Raw genomic sequence first — 19,762 nt, 5'->3', positions numbered from 1 at the left:
GATTATCAGAGACATATTGGTTAAACAGGTACATGTTCTACTATGTAACGATGCATTCTTACAGAGTATAGCTATACTTAATGTGGTGCTTTTGTTTTCTCCTGGTATTTTTAGATGTGAAGCCTCTCTAGGGGCTGGAGGTGAAAGTCATTCACAGGATCACCATTAGCTCACCACATTCCAATACGTTGTTTGCAGTCAGGTAAAATTCAGAATAAGGCAGGAAGTGAAAAGCAGAATGGATGAGACGAAAAGGTGAAAGCCTGTACTGTGCTAATGTTTACTCATTGTGTCATCCCAGTGTGGAATCTGGAATTGCCCAGTTCATTCTTAAATTATTGCTGAAAATCTATTTTGATGTCACAGTGACTTTTGACCTTTGATCATAAGTGTCACATATTCAGTGTCTGACCAACTGTGAAATATGGTCACAATCTCCCATTCTGTTCCTGAGTTATGGCGTTGAATAATGACCAAGGTCATTATGATATTACAGTGAAGTTGACCTTTGACCTTTTGGATAAAAAATGTCATCACTTCCTTGTTGTATTCCAATTTAATTTTATTTGTATAGCGCCAATTCACACCAGAAGTTATCTCAGGGCACTTTTCAAATAGAGCAGGTTTAGACCGAACTCTTTAAAACATTATTTACAGAGACCCAACAGTACCACCACGAGCAAGACCTTGGCGACAAGGGCAAGGAAAAACTGCCTTTTAAGAGGCAGAAACCTAGGACAGACCCCGGCTCTAGGTGGGTGGTCGTCTGCCTCAACCAGTTGGGGAGGTAAAGACACAAGGACAAAGACAGAGACAAAGGTGCACAGCAACACTAATAGTGGTGACTGATGTTGATTAAACACCTGTATGACATTTTGTCAAAATTACCATATCAATTCTGGCCAAATAAATGTTTTACACAGTGACCACCAAATTCAAATCAGTTTATCCTTGAGTCCAAGTGGCCTTTGTGCCAAAATTGAAGAAATTCCCTCAAGGTGTTCCTGAGAAATCTTATTTACCTGAAACAGATGGACAACCTAAAAACACAATGCCTCCAGTGTTGGCTGTTGCTGGCATGCAGACATCAAGACAAACTGTTAAAAGCACAAAAAGCCAAATTGGAAAATAAAATACAGTATGCTTCTCTGGCTTTTCTGAGACTTTGTCGGAGGCTGTACCAGATTGACCAATCTGACGTTTCTCTCCTAACTGAGTTCAATTCCTCAATACAGGTTATCTGCTTACCGAGGTACAATCTGCTACCAGTGCCGTTCCCAATTTCAAATCTGTATACCTAGCAGAAAGTTTTATATTGACAGTAAAAAAGATATATAATAGTGTTATTGTGGATTGACCATGCCATTGCCAGTAGTACTAGATCAGTTTCATAGTGGAAGAGCAACAACAACATGAGCCCCTTTAGTTTTCAGCCTTGGAACATCCAGAAATACCTGCTCTTCTACTCTTTTAAGCACAGAGGTGAAGCACATGTGACGCTTTGTATGTCCAGAGCAGAATTTAAAATCAACCAGTAGGGAGAAATTATAGCTAGTGTAATATAATCTAGTGAGATTGATGTTTAGTTGTTGTTGTTTTTTAAACAATCTTACTGGAGACTTCTAGACCTTCTGGCCAGAGATCATTTGCTGAGCAGGTATTACAGCAGTATCAGGGTTCCCACTCTTTTTAAGAAATCGTTTTTAAGGTGCTTTTCAGGAAATTTTCCAGGAGTTTTTCTTGACAATACAGGACAGCACTTGCTCACATACAGTGGCCAGCCACATCGTTTATGGTGTTAGCTATTGCTATTGTGGATGGTTGACCGTCCTCACTGCAGCTGATTTTTCAGTTTTCTGAATTGACTACAGTTTTCCTCTCACTGGAACAATAATTTGACCGCAGCACAGGCTAAAATACAATTTAAATGTTCCAGGAACAAAACAGATTATTTCCAGGATATTTGGGCATTTTAATCAAATGACTGGAAAACTAGTCTATAAATTTCCAGGTTTTCCAGGATGTGTGGGAACCCCAGTAAGAAAAAAAAACAACAACACATATTTTAAGGCTAAAGAAAGGTGAGACTTATGCAACACACACCTGGCTTATGTATATTTTCACATACTGTAGAGGTTCTCAACCTTTTTGTTATCAAGAACTCCCCAGTTGATACACATCAGGCCACATCAGGGATCCCCATCTGATAAGATTTAGTTCTTCCATATTTGCCTATACTGTAGACTGGCAGATTAACAGTGAAACCTGTGAATACAATAGGCATTTTTATACATTCTCTCATTGAGCTAACTTTTATAGTTAATCAAATAATAGTGAAATTAATATATCCCCCATTTAAGACCGCTGGGGTTCCCCCAGTTGAGATCCACTACTATGGTGGACAAGAACGCCTTACAATAAGGTGAATTCATGGAGCATGAGCATGAAGGACACACAAAAAAAGAACTTGCTGTCATTACCTGTATGGCGTCCTCGATGAATACCACAGCTTGTTGGATGTAGATGTCCTCATCGTCTGTGGATAGTGACACAAGTGACATCTCAACAGCAGAATGAACAAAGATCTGAACATATCCCAGGAGTGCTCTGAACACTGTGGCCTTCACGCACAACACAAAATGTCTCTGAGATGTTGTCTGTAGAACTGGTCGGGTTGGGAACTGTTTGTTTTTTCTTGAGGCAGGATTGGGAGAAACAGAAGCTAGTATACAGGTCTGGCTTATTCTTCTACTTATCTCTACTCAAACACCAAAACTACCCACTCAGCCAGAAACTGTGGTCATTCTATAAGTCTGAATAGAATGTCATACTAGATAAATCAAGCCTTAAAAGCCTGAAATCTGTATCACACCCAGCAACACAAGTGTGGGACATACATGAGCTTGACTGATATTATCAGCTGATATTGGCCTATCACAGACATATTTGATGATGTTGCTATTTTTACAGCCTACAGTAGTAATGCCAAACATGTTAAGTTTGTCCTCAGGGTGGCACTAAGAAAATAGGCTATGGCTTCTTTGGGGCAAAAATATGACAGTTAAAAAGTATCACCATATGTGTTATCAAATAAAAGTGGCGGCCATGGTGCAGAGGAAGATCGGGTCGTCCCCAAATCGGAATGTTGGCTCCGATCCCTGGCTCCTCCTGCCACATGTCGAAGTATCCTTGAGCAAGATACTGAACCCCGAATTGTGAATGTGTTTCTGTTCGATGGGCTTTGCCATTGCTGGGTGAATGTGGCATGTAGTTTAAAAGAGCTCTGAGAGGTCGGAAGACTAGAAAGGCGCTATACAAGTACAGGTCCAATTACCAATATCAAAACCAGTGCTGTGATTTACAATACTGTGGCAAACAGCACAGAGTAAGAGAGATGAAGCTCTCAGCTACGTCAAATTGGTTGACAGTGACTAATGATAACATGTTAAAGAATATTTAAATTAAATATCTTTTAATAAAGGTATTTGTTTAAGAAAGCAGCCTTCTGAAAACATTTGCCAAGTCATACCGGTTCAAAATGCACATTGAAAAGGTTTATTTTCATTCAACAGTAATAACACTAAACATGTTATTGGACAGGAACAACTGGAGAGAGAGCAAAGGGCCACTGTGGTAAATGCATTATACTTGTATAGCGCCTTTCTAGTCTTTCCGACCACTCAAAGCACTTTTACACTACATGCCACATTCACCCATTCAGCATCGGGAGCAATTTCAATTCAATTCAATTTTATTTGTATAGCGTCAATTCATAACAGAAGTTATCTCAGGACACTTTTCAAATAGAGCAGGTCTAGACCGAACTCTTTAAAACATTAATTACAGAGACCCAACAGTACCACCATGAGCAAGCACTTGGCGACAAGGGCAAGGAAAAACCACAACTGGAAGCTGGTTCCACAGGAGAGGAGCTTGGTAACTGAAGGCTCTGGCTCCTGTTCTACCTTTAGAGACTATAGGAACCACAAGTAGCCCAGCATTCAGAGAACGTAGTGTTCTAGAGGGCTAATAGGGTACTATGAGCTCTTTAAGATATGAAGGGGCCTGACCATGAAGAGCTTTATAGGTGAGGAGGAGAATTTTAAATTCTATTCTACATTTTACAGGGAGCCAGTGCAGAGAAGCTAGTACAGGAGAGATGTGATCTCTTTTTCTAGTTCCTGTCAGTACTCGTGCTGCAGCGTTCCGAATTAATTGGAGCGTTTTAATGGACTTATTGGGGCAACCTGATAATAAAACGTTGCAGTAATCCAGCCTTGAAGTAACAAATGCATGGATTAGTTTTTCTGCATCTGTCTGTGATAGGATGTGTCTAATTTTTGTAATATTACATAAATGAAAGAAGGCAGTCCTAGAGGTCTGCTTTACGTGGGAGTTAAATGACAAATCCTGATCAAAGATAACTCCAAGATTCCTGACAGTGGTGCTAGAGGCCAAGTTAATGCCATCTAGATTAACTATATCTTTAGACAGTGAGTCTCTAAGGTTTTTGGGGCCAAGAACAAGAATTTCATTTTTTTCTGAGTTTAACATCAGAAAATTGCAGGTCATCCAGGATTTTATGTCCTTAAGACATGTTTGTAATTTAGACAATTGATTAATTTCATCAGGCTTGATTGATAAATATAACTGCGTATCATCTGCATAACAGTGAAAGTTAATGGAGTGATTCCTAATAATGTTCCCTAAAGGGAGCATATATAAAGTAAATAGTATTGGTCCAAGTACAGAACCTTGTGGAACTCCATGACTAACTTTAGTATTTATGGAGGATTCATCGTTAACATGTACAAACTGCGGAGCGATCTGATAAATATGACTTAAACCAGCTTAGTGCGGTTTACTTTAATGCCAATTTGATGCTCAAGTCTCTGTAAAAGAATATTATGGTCAATGGTGTCAAATGCAGCACTAAGATCTAATAATACAAGTACAGAGACAAGTCCATTGTCAGAAGCAATCAGAAGGTCATTATTAACTTTAACCAGAGCTGTCTCTGTGCTGTGATGAACTCTAAATCCTGACTGAAAATCCTCAAATAAACTATTGTTATGTAGAAAGTCACACAACTCTTTGGCGACTACTTTCTCCAGAATCTTAGAGAGGAAGGGGAGGTTAGAAATCGGTCTATAGTTGGCTAAAACCCCTGGGTCAAGAGTGGGCTTTTTAAGAAGGGGTTTAATTACAGCTACTTTAAAGGACTGTGGTACATATCCTGATAATAAAGAAACATTAATCATATCCAGTAAAGAAGTGCCAATTAAGGGAACAACTTCTTTAAGCAGCCTAGTTGGGATCGGGTCTAACAGACAGGTTGATGGCTTCGATGAAGTTAACTGATGAAGATCGATAGCAGAAAAACAGTCTAAATATATATCTAAGTTTACATTGGCAGAAGTCCCTGAACTTGGAGAGCCACTGATAACTGTTGATGGCAGTTGGTGATGAATTTTCTCTCTAATAGTAATCATTTTATTATAGAAGAAGCTCATGAAGTCATTGCTACTTAAGTTTATGGGGATATGTGGCTCAATAGAGCTGTGACTCTCTGTCAGCCTGGCTACAGTGCTGAAGAGGAACCTAGGGTTATTCTTATTTTCTTCTATTAGTGCTGAGTAATAGGCTCCTCTGGCATTACGGAGGGCCTTTCTATAAGTTTTAAGATTATCTTGCCAAATTGAGCGATATTCTGATAATTTGGAAGAGCGCCATTTCCTTTCAGATTTCCTAGCTATTTGTTTTAACTGGCGGGTTTGGTGGTTGTACCAAGGTGCTAGTCTCCTATGTTTTAATAATTTCCTTTTTATAGGAGCGATAGAGTCTAATGTTGATCGTAGTGAGCCTGCAGCACTATCGACAAGATTATCAATTTCAGAGGGACTAAAGTTATTATAGGACTCTGTTAAATTCAGACATGGCATTGAATTAAACACTGAAGGAATTCCTCCTTAAATTTAGCTACAGCACTGTCAGATAGACATCTGCTGTAGGAAGTTTTGCCTAATGGCTTATAATCTAATAGTATGAATTCAAAAGTTATTAAATAATGGTCAGATAGGAAAGGATTATGTGGGAAGTCTATTAAATGTTCAATACCAATGCCATATGATAAAACAAGGTCAAGAGTGTGATTAAAACAATGAGTTGGTTTATTTACACTCTGACAGAAGCCAATTGAGTCTATTAATGATATAAATGCGTTACTAAGGCTGTCATTGTTATCCACATGAATATTAAAATCACCTACAATAATTACTTTATCTGATTTAAGCACTAAACTTGATAAAAACTCTGAGAATTCAGATATAAAATCAGAATACGGTCCAGGAGCGCGGTACACTATAACAAATAGAACTGGCTGCAGTGTTTTCCAGTTTGGGTGAGAAAGACTAAGAACAAGGCTTTCAAATGAATTATAATTTAGTTTAGGTTTAGAGTCCATTAAAACGCTCAAATCATATATGGCTGCTACTCCACCTCCTTGGCCAGTGCCTCGAGGAATGTGAGTATTAATATGACTGGGGTGGATTCATTTAGGCTAACATACTCCTTGTGGGACAACCAGGTCTCAGTAAGACAAAGTAAATCAATATCATAATCTGATATTAATTCATTCACTAAAACAGCTTTAGAGGACAGAGACCTGATATTTAACAGCCCACATTTCATTCTCTTATTTTGTGCTACTGAGGAGTTAGTTTTAATTTTTATTAGATTTTTATGTTGAACTCCTCTTGTTTTCATTTCTTTAAATAATTTAGGTGGTTGGGGGACAGACACAGTCTCTATGGGGTTTTGGGTGGGTGACTGTTCTAAAGAAAGAGCAGAGAAGTGTGTAAGACAGCAGCTCTGCTTCCTGGTCCCAACTCTGGACTGTCAGGTTTTAGAAATAAACTTCGCCATATTTCTAGATAAGAGAGCCGCTCCATCCAAAGTGGGATGGATGCCGTCTCTCCTAATCAGACCAGGTTTTCCCCAAAAAGGCTTCCAGTTATCAATGAAGCCCACATCGTTTTCTGGACACCACCTCGACAGCCAGCGGTGGAAGTCCGACATGCGGCTATACATGTCATCACTGGTCACATTGGGCAGGGGTCCAGAGAAAACTACGGAGTCCGACATAGTTTTAGCATAATTACACACCGACTCCACATTAATCTTAGTGACCTCCGATTGGCGTAAACGGGTGTCATTACCGCCGACGTGGATAACAATCTTATTGTATTTACGTTTACCTTTAGCCAGCAGTTTTAAATAGGATTCAATGTCACCCGCTCTGGCCCCAGGGATACATTTAACTATGGCCGCTGGCTTCGCTAACTTCATGTTTCTGACTATTGAGCTGCCAATAAGCAGAGTTGGTTCCTCAGCGGGTGTGTCGCTGAGAGGGGAAAATGTATTAGAAACATGAATGGGTTGGTGGTGAACTGTGGGCTTCGGCGTTTTAGTCTTCGGTGTGGTTCGGTAAAATGAAATTTCTAATTTATCATTCTTACTTTATATACATATTTGCATTAGTAGTGTTGGAGGGGACCTGAGAACTAAGAATTCACTGTAAATGTTGTGCGTATGACAATGAAGAAGTTTTATCCAAAAGTTGAATAGTCACCCACTCCACCTTGTCAGACATATTGGATGCTTTTTCTTTGCCAGACATGTTAGCAAAGACAAGATCCTTGGGTTTTGGACTGTTACGTGGACAAAATAATTTAAATACCTAAAAAGTTTCACTATTTTAAACTGTTTTTCTTTTTTTATCTATCTATTAAAAGAGTTATCTGGAAAGAAGCAGGAAGAACTTTTTCAGCATATGTACTGGATGAGAATCTTCCTTGGAATGAATAATATATTGTATTTGGGTTCAACATTCATATAACACATCCATGTTTAATAAAACAAAATTTTTTTTTACTTGAGCTGGGCCTTTAACAGTGGTCCTGAACTGGATTATGTGAATGAGAATTCAATTCTAAAGTCTGTACAAAACTGTATGTGCTTGCAAATGACTGGTTGAATGTATCAAAACAGAATAGAGTAGTGCACAATTAATCAAAATATTACTGAATCGCAATATGACCATGTGCAATATGAAGACGGAAGAACCTGAAGTTTTTTGATAAAGTTAGAATGTGTGTCAAACAGCATTATAATGAAGCCCTGTGGTGCTGCAGAGATGCCATGGCCCACAAAACCTGTTTATTTTTGTTTAAAAATTACATTTTTGAAAAAAAAAAAAATAATTCCCCAAATAATCGTGAATCATTTGGCAGTATCTGTCAAAATAATCACAATATGATGTTTTTACCACATCATGTAGCCCTACAGAGTAGCACTAAATAGATGAGAACAAAGTAGAGTAGAACCTAACTATTACTAAGAACAAGCAGATTATGCTTAGTGACTAACCTTTCCAGCCAGCAGTTACATAGACATATGATGACTCAGTTCTGGCCACACACGCATATTCACACACACGTTTGGTCACAGCAGGATGTGTCATAAAGGCGGCGGCGGTGGGTGCCTCTGACAGGACAACACTTAAAACGGGTGCTGAAACACACACCAGCACACACCTCAGAAGACAGACAAGTGTGAGCTGCATTTCTCACAGGGGAAAAAAATCTCCCCACAGAGCAACTGTCAGAGAACTCTTGTATTCTTACTTCCAGCAACACTGACACTAATTATCCATAAAACAACATTCATATTATCCTGCATTTAAATGTGAACTTAAGTTGCCTTTTTTAACTTTAAAGTTAAGAATGAGTTACATTACTGGGTTCATCTGTTAAAATAACAGCGTCATTCATCAGTCTGTAACCTTAATGGCTTTATTCAGACACAATGCTTCGCACCTGACTAAAAACAGTTGAAGAGGTATGATATGAAGGAGTGTTCTCTCAGTTCTCTCACAGGCTGCAACACTGGTGGACTTATTTCACAGTTATAAGAGATATAAGAGAACTGAGTGACAGGAAGTTCTCATTCTTCCCTATTTGCTCACATGCTGTATGTCAAATGTTTAGCTGGCTATTCAAAACTCACAAAAACACAGGGAGAGATTGTTGAGATTATCTCAAAGTGATTATCACAATGCAATACCTGTCTATATTAATGTGATGTTGTGTCGCGGCAGGCTTTACGTTAATGTGATATTGAACTCAGATTTGTCAGAAACTAACAACTAACTAGATAGTCGGGATAAAATGGGTTGAACCTGACATGGTCTGCCATTCTTTTTATTTGTGTTTTTTCTGTTAACATTGACCCTAAGAACCAATAATTGGAGGGTCTGCTCTGCTGGAAACATTGCAAAAAAAAATTGTGGCCATTTTAGTGTATGTGCCCTTCATTTTTTATCAGAAAAATGTGAAAAATATTTTTTTTCCTCAAATCCTCAGTGGGTTGGGTAAGCTGTCAATAAATGCATTCCAGATGCACAGAACACATGTGGTGACAACATCCAATGAAAAAAAAACACATTTCTACATGATTTTGGCCCAATTTAATGCAAAACAATTAGGCGTTTTCTCACTTTTTTCCAATATTTTCATCTTTACTTCATTGGCAATCAACTATTCCCCCAAGTTATGACATCAGTCAATCCAACCAAAATCAATGGATCTGTGATGATTTCACTACTAGTTGGCGATCAACAGGCTCAGAACCTCAACAGAATTTTAGGCTACTCTCAAAATTCTGAAAGACATACTGGATATTTAACATGGTTGTTAATGTCCACATTATTAAATATCATGGCCTAGGCATCTTTTTAATTTCAACATAACTCTGTTCTCCCAATGGAAATGTGTCACACAAGAAACATAATACAGCAAAATGACTTTTATTATTTTATTGCCTCAGATGACAACTATTACAACTTTAACGGAACAAAATTATTTAACATAACTTAATTAACTAGGTGCAGGTCCCTGTCGCATGTCTCCTTTGATGCTCACAAAGAGATGGGCTCGCAGTAAATCTAGAGTACCACCAAAGTCACTCCTGTCATAAAGTGACACCATGTATTGCCGTGCTGCTGTTATAACCTCTTCCTGAACATCTAGGCTTTCCTCAGGGTCACCATACCTGCAGAGCGGCAGAAGGTCTGTCATGTGCTTAATAGCAGTTGTGTAGGCCTGCATTTTTCCTCTTCTGTACAGATAGTTAACTGTAAGTCTGTAGGTACTGAGGAGAAGGGATGTAAGATCTGAAGCTGCAACATCATACATTCCCGCCAGAGCTTCTGTGATGGCATGAACTGGTAGGAAGATATTCATCGTCTTCACCCACAGCTCCTGCAGCCCATTCATGTGTGTTATGTAGTACATGCACATCATGATCACATCTGTGTCAGTCGCAACCACTACAGCCCGTTTATGGTGCAGAATTTGTACTGAGTATGCAATGTGAGCAAACATCCTGGTATCTGCCTCCTCATGTTTCTCACAGGAAAGTTCTGGAAGCTCAACCTGACAATCCACTGACAAGAGGACAGTGCGACCAGGATCACAAAAGATTCCACCAAGAATAAGTGTGCATCCTGCAGGAAGTGACTTGTTCTGAGCTGCCCATGCTTCCCCCATGTAGTTCAACAGATTAGCTTTATTCAGTGGATTGTGAATGAAGCCTTTCCATTCAGGTATAGAGAGAGTACCATGTGGCTTGTACTCCTTCATTTTGCTGGGGCAGGTCTTCATCCTCTCCTCTCGTTCCGCACAACTGCACTCTCCTCCTCATAGACCTTTTTGGCTTTGAATGCCATGGACATTGACTTCTTTGGCTTTGCTGCGAAGGTTGAAAGTTTAATTTGGGCTACTGGGTTACATTTCAACAGGCCACAAAGCCACATCTGCTGACTTGATCTGCGCTCGTGAAAAAGGACTGAAGGCACTGGCTGCAGCAAGAAGAACAGACAGTGATAAAGTAGCCCAAATTAAACTTTCAACCTTCGCAGCAAAGGTCATGGTCAGGTTCAACCCATTTTTGAGACTTTGGCTCCCCGACTAAGACTCATGACTTTTAAGTAAAAGTGACTTCAGCATGCATTCAGACAGAATGACGTGCATGTCTAAAAGGGACTTAAAGGTCCAGTGTTTAACATTTCAGGAGGAACTATTGGCAGAGTCCGCCATGTTGAACCACCATGTTTCTACAGTAGCCCAGAACAGACAAACCAAACACATTTTGCGGCCACTGTAGTTTCTCCCTCGTGCATGGAAGGGGAGGGTAAAGCGAGGGAGTTGTGATCTGCAACTACACCCTGCCACTAAATCCTACACACTGGACCTTTAAAAGGCAGTTCAACATGGCTGCCTCAGTAGAAGGTGACCCGCTCCCTCTGTAGATAAAAACAGCTCATTCTAAGGTAACAAAAACACAACTCTTACTTTCATGGTGATTATAAACTAATGAAAACATACCTATGAATATTATATTCCATTTGTGACAATAGATCATCCGAAATGTTACACACCGGACCTTTAATACGTCATATTGAATTAATTCAAAACAAATCTGTTATGGTAATCAGTTACACCCCTCAGGGTGCCTGGATAGTACGCCTGGTAGAGCTGACGCCCCATGCACCAAAGCTGAGTCCTTGCTACAGCGGCCCGGTGTTCAAATCCGACCTGTGGCCCTTTGTCATCCCCTCTCTCTCTCCTTTCCTTTCAATTCAATTCAATTCAATTTTATTTGTATAGCGCCAATTCATAACAGAAGTTATCTCAGGACACTTTTCAAATAGAGCAGGTCTAGACCGAACTCCTTTCACTATTGACTAAAGGTAATAAAAACCCCAAAAACATATGTATACAACACAGCCATAGCAGTTTTTAAAAGAATGTTCCAAGAAACGACACATGAATAATGTTCCCGTAATTGTAAACTCCTCATTACATAACTAGTATTGTTACTTATTAACAGAACAAACATGCAGGAATAAACATATACAGTAATAAACATCCCTATAACTGAATCGATGATAACAGCAGCCTGTCCTCATAGAGAGGTTACCAGCTGTGTTATAACACTAAACAAGTACCCTCGACCAGATCTGGAGTTGGTCCCTGGGCATGGCACAGTGACTGCCCACTGCTCCTAGGATGGGTCAAATGAAGAGAATGAATTTCCCTACCAGGTATTTAAAAAAACCCGGACACTCGGGTGAATTGGTGTCTGGATAAAAGGGCGCAACATATAAACAACAGAGCCTTGTAGTTATTGATGGTTGTGTGTTTTCATTTTTCATCACTTTGCTTTGGCAGTTTCCATCTGCTTCCAGTCTCTTGTGCTAAGCTAGGCTAAACACATCACAGATCTATCTCTATACTGGACACACACAGGACACTGATCTTTTCTTTTGACCCAGTGTCAGAGAGGGAAACAAGGATTTCCCAATATGTTGCACTGTTCCTTCCATATTAATAAACCAATGAAATTCTGATCAATTATTCTAATTAAACTAGTTTTGGGTTTCTTGAACAAAAATATACTCCTAGGTGATTTGTTGAAATGTGAAACCTCCTTTTTGCTGACACACTCAACACTCTTTGCTCTCATAATAAAGGATGTGATCAGATTACGGACCCATCCCTATGAAAGCCATCTGTGGGCACTTAAAACCTGGTATTACATTAGAATTCCACAAGTAAACCTTAGTGGGTCTATAAATAAAATTCAGTTTGTTTTAAACTGAAGCATGAAGAAGAATGACAATGAAACCTTTCATCCACAATACCCCGAGTCACAGGGCACATCACTTTAATTATATTAGCTTTGAACAGCCCGACTTCAGTTGCAGAACAGTTTACTATCCTGTCTTGAGTGGAATGAAACTGAAAGCTGTAGGGAATCAGTGTACTTTAATTCAAACAATGCATATAGTTCTGTTTTTCTCATAGAATAATTGTGCTTTTCTCCACCCTGTTCTAGACAAATGAAAGTCTGCACGGTCTTTAGCTGGAGAAAGGTACAATCAGTTTGGACACCTGATCATGCATTATATCCAGTATGTAGCTGTGAAAGTTGTGAGCATTCCTATCATTATAGCCATAGTGAATAAGGGCTCTATACACCTGTATACTACGACTGAAACGGTTATCTGATTGACAGGGAATGGGAACAATGTTGATTAATTGCATAAATGTCGAACATCCAGATTCCCGAGTGTGAGGAGCTGCAGTCATTATCACTGTCAACTGAACACGTGTGGGGCTGATGTCAGAATGGGGAAGAAATGTGTGACTTTTAAGTGTGGAATGTTTGTTGGTGGTTTGAGTAGGTCAAAAACTGCTGATCTCCTGATTTTCACAACATTCTCTAGAGTTTACAGAAAATGATAAAAAAGGGAAAAAAAGCATCCAGTGAGTGGCAGTTTTGTGGGCAAAGATGCCCTGTTAATGAGAGAGTTCAGAGGAGAATGGCTAGCCTGGCTCAAGCTGGCAGGAAGGCAACAGTAAAATCTATTTGCCCTAAGACAATTTTTTGTTGCCCCTATACAAATTGTTTTAATTATAAGCAGTTATCAAACAACAACAAAGACCCTGGAAGCGGGGTTCAGTTGGCTCGTTTTTTTCAAAACTGGATGTCCCTTTGAAAAACAATATGCACCTTGCTCTTGACCTTTCGGCCATCTGCGCAATACATAGTTGGAGTTTCGCCCACATCCTCTAACACCACCCAACTAAACTCCTGTTTTCAGGATAGTTGAAACTCCCATTTGCGCTTCAGCTCAGAAACTTCAAACTTCAACAAAAAGTCTTTACCTGCTGCAATTTTCTGCCTGATTCGTACTGCGCATGTGCAAACCTTAACCCCAACAGAGATGAAAATGAAGAAAGCTCACCAAAACTAGATAGCAAAAGATTGGAAAAATGCCACCTCTGTCAAGTTGCTGCAGGTGGAATGGTGTGGGCAATATTTTCTTGGCACGCATTAATACCAGCTGGTATTAAATGCCACACCCTACTAGAGTACTGTACTGTTGCTACTGTACTGACTGTCTGTCTGTCTGTCTGTCTGTCTGTCTTTCTCTCTCTCTCTCTCTCTCTCTCTCTCTCTCTCTCTCTCTCTCTCACCCCAACTGGTCGAGACAGACGACCACCCACCTAGAGCCGAAGGATCTGTCCTAGGTTTCTGCCTTTTAACAGGTAGTTTTTCCTTGCCCCCGTCGCCAATTGCTTGCTCATGGTGGTACTGTTGGGTCTCTGTAAATAATGTTATAAGGAGTTCGGTCTAGACCTGCTCTATTTGAAAAGTGTCCTGAGATAACTTCTGTTATGAATTGGTGCTATACAAATAAAATTGAATTGAATTGAATTGAATTGTTCCTGATCATCTGCATCCCTTTATGGCCACAGTCTACCCATCTTATAACACCTACTTCCAGCACATTTTTAAAGCCATGACACCAAAATTTAAGGCTGTTCTGGGGGCAAAATAAGATCCAGTATTAGAAAGACATACCTAATGAAGTGGACACTTAGTACATGACAGCATTTCTTACAGTGATGGTCTTTGTCACAGTAACCACACTGATTGTGAGTTTTGATTTGACAAGTGAAGGCAGTGTCTTACATGCAGTAAGATTCTGTTAGTGCATTGAATATTTTAGTGTACTGTACACATTTGTATTCGGATGTGATCAGGCGAGCCAAGCACAGCCAATGAGAGCAGCTCAACTCGCAGTATGTCACCTCTGACTGACTGACGCTGAACAGGCTCCTGTCAGTCATGGACAATACACTGCATCCACTGCACAGAACCATCTACAGGCAGAGGAGCAGCTTCAGCAACAGGCCGCTGTCACTGTCCTGCTCCACTGAAAGACTGAGGAGATCCTCCCCCACACCATGAGGCTCTTCAACTCCACCCAGGGGAGGAAAACCATAAAACTCTAAACTCCAATATGTCTCCCCTGTATTAAACTGTACCATCCGATGCAGTGCACCCTGCATTATGTGACCACCTACTAGGGCTGGGTATCGGTACTCAATACCTTTCAGGTATCGACCGAAACAACCCGGTACCAAGTAGTATCGAAACTGAACCTGTCATACGATACCTGCAATCGGTTCTTTTTGTACCCACTACCCAGATCAAGAAAAAAATGACTGTTTCTATGGTTTTGCTTTGTATGGCGGTAAAGCGTGCATGCTTAGTCTGTGGCGGAGTTGGCTGGTCAGCATTCCGAGATGCCGGCAGCAAAACGTTCAAAAGTATGGTTGTACTACGCGCCTGTGGCGCCGGGTACAAATAGATGCATCAAATGCGGCAAGATTATTTCGGGGAAAACGGGGAATACTAGCAACATGATGAAGCACCTCATCACGCACGGAACAAACTTATTTAATAGTCAAAGTCAAAATAAGTAATTTCATTGGTTACATTTTCATGTCATGTCATCAAGCTCTCAGCGATAGAGAACATAACGTTAGCTAACGTCGGTTGTTAGTCTGAAATTCAGAAAATGCTCATACTCATATGTAGATAGGCAGAGCCTATACATCTGAAACAGAAGGTGCTGTATTTTTTTACCCTTTATCTATCCAGATAAAAACATTAAGAACAGTTTCTGTATGATGTTTATTAGACCTATGTAATCTGAATTGGAAGGGCACATTGTCATGAGCTGTATCTTGTATATTTATTATTAGCTATGTGGTATGTGTATGCACCTTTATGTAATCTGGTGGAAAAACCTAAAAAAATTTAATTAAAACTTCAAACCATACCAAACAACTTGCGTGTCCCCGTGTATGTAAAGTGTCCTCCTTTTTGATGTCAAGGAAATGGCCACCCTAACACGGAGCAACCGTCGATAACTTCAGGTAATATATAATTATACATATATATATATATATATATATATATATAATTATATATATTATAATTTTTCATTGTACATGTTTGTACAGTTATTAAATAAATATTGGAGCACTTTCAAAATGTATTCGTGTAAAAATCTTTTGAATGGGGAGGAGTGGTGAAAAAAGTATCGAATTAAGTACTCAATTGGTATCGGTATCGTGTTAAGGGTACTGGTATCGGTACTGGTTTTGAATTATTTTAAACGATACCCAGCCCTACCACCTACTTATGCACCTTAGGCTTTTCAAGCACTGGATTTGACCAATTCAATTCAATTCAATTCAATTCAATTCAATTCAATTTTATTTGTATAGCGCCAATTCATAACAGAAGTTATCTCAGGACACTTTTCAAATAGAGCAGGTCTAGACCGAACTCTTTAAAACATTAATTACAGCACCTTACCAGACCATGCACCTTAGGACACTTAACCAATGCTCGTTATTTAGCTATTTATTTTATTTTATTTTATTATTTTATTTTATGGGTTCTTTTGCATTTTGCCTCCTGTTGTTGTTGTTATTACTGTTATTGTTATTATTATCAGTCTGTGGATACTGCTGGAAACTGTGAATTTCCCCTTGGAGATGAATAAAGTATCTATCTAATCTAAATCTAAATCTATCTGCTGGCTCTGACAAACTGTCCTGGCGACAACCATAATGCCAAACTTGAGGCTTCAAAACGGCACTCTACAAACTAATGGGTGACATCACGATAACTTCACACTTGGTCTTATTCTGAAATGATATTGGCTGGTTTTATTGTTATTGTCTCTTTTAAGACCAGTTTTAAAGTACTTGCACATTATTTCCACGTCATGCAACTTTCTACTTAATATTGTACTGTTTACTCTGCCACACTGTGTTTACTCTGCCAGCTATAGTTACAAGTAACACTACAGATAAAGATTATACTGCATTGTTAAAAAATGACACGACCAAAATTACAATTAGCTCCACCCTGACCCACTATAATAATAAAAAGACATTAATGCATCAGTAATAACAATCTAACACAGACAAGAGCACAGGCGAGGCTGGAACTCTGACATAGCGGAGTCCTGAAAGCTCCAGATTCATGCTGCTCATGGTTAGTGCTAATTGGATTAGATGAACATTTGTTTGTGACTATGTACCTGTAAATGACATTTGCTGGCCTTTTCATCACATTACATCATTACCTTATCTTGAGGCCAACAGCTCACTAGTAGCTTGTAATACTCGAATACTCGAATTTCCCTTGGGATAAATAAAGTATCTATCTATCTATCTATCTATCTATCTATCTATCTATCTATCTATCTATCTATACACTTATATGATGTATTCTCCTATATCAATCTGTTACATTTATCTAGTTCAGTAGTTCCCAACCTGGGTGTTAGGGGTCAACAAAGCTTCATTAAATATACACAGTAACTCAGTATTAAAACTAAATGAAATTGTTGTTTTTAAAGTTATTATTTAAAATGTAAACTTTTAAGACCTTTAAGAACACACTCTATATTCACAGAGCCTATTAAGAATGTATGATACAAATAAAAAATACAGAGAAGTTCCTAAAAATATCAGTAAAACTTATCTCTGATAAATATTCACAGGAAATAATCTGCTTAAAATTCATCCAAATCTCTGGATACAAAAACTTCCTGCAGTTATTGTGTTCACTGTTTGAGTTCATTGTACAGTTTATCAGCTGTTCTCTGCTGTTGAATTGATGCATTGAATATAATATGAAATAAAAAAATATCCATAAAATATGTCACTGAGACTCTGAGCACCTTTCTGTGTAGGAAATCAGTCAATTAAGGGAACTCAGAATCTTAGTACCATTTTGCATCTCAACAATATAATAACAGTAAACAATAGTCAATAGATGTTTGCTTTTAGTGGGAGGCCCACAGTTACACGATAACACGGCCACACAGTGTCAGGTGGTGGTGGTGTTGGGGGTGTTATCAGGGACCCCAGCTCATTTTGAATGCAGGGCCCCCTGCATGTAGAGGTTTTTGACACTTAAGGTAGATTCTGCTGATAATATTTGAGTAAAGTTTTGATTATAGGACTGTTGCCTGTAGTGGAGGATAGTACTGATGTCTGAATATTCTTCAACCGGTGACTTTTGAACCAAATAACAGAGGAGCCTCAGTGTCAACTCACCTGTGGCCCCCTCGACACTGCACGACTGTCCCGCGACAGAGTATGACATCCGTCTGCTGCCCGGGGCCCCTCCGTTGTCCGTGCCCGACCCAGAGCCATAATCCGCGGAGGCTCCGTTCCCACTGCCGGTCAGCAGACTGTCCGCCTCCATCCAGGAAATCTACTTCTTACTCTGTAGCCGCTCTTCAGCCGTGAAAGTGAAAGTGCTCAGATCTGGCGGGGGACGGTGTAAAAGAGCTCCAGAGAGGCTGACTTTATTGTGAACAGTCAGTGACTGAACACAGTCTGACAAACAGCACGACAAGCCTCGATCAGAAGGTGTTTTTAGGAAGTGGCTTCTCCGCTCTGCGCCTCCCCCCTCCCGTCCTCAAGTATCACTTTACACTGACTTTAAAAGTTCAAACTCCACCTACAGTCCTACAGTACACTGCACAGGGGCGGATCTAGAGACATATTCGTACGGTTTCCAGAGGGTGGCAGAAATATCAATATTTACTTGGAAAAGCCCCCAAATGAAGATGTTTGAACTCAAAACCATTACTGTGGCACGTAGTAAAGCACTGAATAGAAATATCTAAAGGTGGCATTAGAAATCAATACATTTTTTTGTTATAAATAATATAATTTTTTTCTCCATTTTGCATCTAAACAATACAATAGCAGTAAACAATACACAATAGATGTTTGCTTTTAGTGGGTGGCCCACGTTAAGTGGTCCTCAGAGGGAAACACTTTGGGCACCCCTGTTCTAGTTGAAGGTAACACGGGCACACAGTGCCAGGTGGTTGTGGTGGTGGGGGTGTCATCAGGGGCCCAGCTCATTTTGAATGCAGGGCCCCCTGCACCTAGAGATTTTTGATACTTAATGTACATTTTGCTGATAATATTTGAGTAAAGTTTTGATTGTACGACTGTTGCCTGTAGTGGAGGGCAGTACTGAATATTCTTCAACCGGTGAGTCATGAACAAGAAACAATGTGGTAAGAAACACAGTGATAATCTATTATAAATGATATAAATGATACATTATCTGATTCTGATAAACAGTGTCCCATACTTGCATACACTTTTGATTTTTCTCTCCCTCTACCCATTGTTCAGTTTGAGATCTGATTCCTTATTTTTCCCCCAGCATCAAAATCTGTCCATCCACTATTTTAATTAGAAACAGTATCACTGCTGTCTGTGATTGTGCTGTTACTTTATGTACTTTTTCCTCATATTTGTCAGTTGTGTCTTAACAGAGAGTTAGAGTTAGAGAAGCGCACACACACACACACACACACAGGCATCACAAGATGGTCCTGTCCTAACTTCATTGTTGCAGAAAAAGTGACACCCCACTGATCCAGGAACACATAATTTATGAGCTTATTATTAAGATCAGCTGTACAGAGGAGGAGAATCACTTTATGACTGGTGCAGAGAAATACGCCTAAATGAAGAGCCAGGCTTGTTCATTCCTTTTGAAAAAACAACAGCCAATGAGAAAAATCCAACACTGGACCCATGGAGTAACTTCATCACTCACTCAGCAACCAGCCAAACTTCCAAGGCCTGTAAGCAGAGTCACTTTAAGGGCCCAGAATCTGATAGAGGAACAGACATGTATTTTCTTGTCTGCTCAGCTGTCAAAAATGTTTGGAATGATAGAAAAAAAATGAACGTCAAAATAATGACATCCTGACTCAACATAGACTTTTACG

General features: G+C 39.5%; 1 protein-coding gene across 1 annotated transcript in view; it reads right to left on the bottom strand.

The window, feature by feature from the left end:
- The window catches only part of tpcn2 (two pore segment channel 2), a 46,131-nt gene extending 27,711 nt beyond the window's left edge, over window positions 1–18,420 (bottom strand). Inside the window, exons 1-2 of the mRNA XM_051379999.1 lie at window positions 18,057–18,420; window positions 2,481–2,536 (exon numbers count right to left, since the gene is read on the bottom strand). Coding sequence (XP_051235959.1) covers window positions 2,481–2,536; window positions 18,057–18,207 — 207 coding nt within the window. The 5' untranslated portion in view covers window positions 18,208–18,420. The remainder of the gene's footprint in view (window positions 1–2,480; window positions 2,537–18,056) is intronic.
- Window positions 18,421–19,762: the final 1,342 nt, after the last annotated feature.

The sequence above is a fragment of the Dicentrarchus labrax genome, unplaced genomic scaffold (genome assembly GCF_905237075.1).
Source record: "Dicentrarchus labrax unplaced genomic scaffold, dlabrax2021, whole genome shotgun sequence".
Lineage (NCBI taxonomy): Eukaryota > Metazoa > Chordata > Actinopteri > Moronidae > Dicentrarchus > Dicentrarchus labrax.
This window is presented reverse-complemented; position numbering and strand designations above follow the sequence as displayed.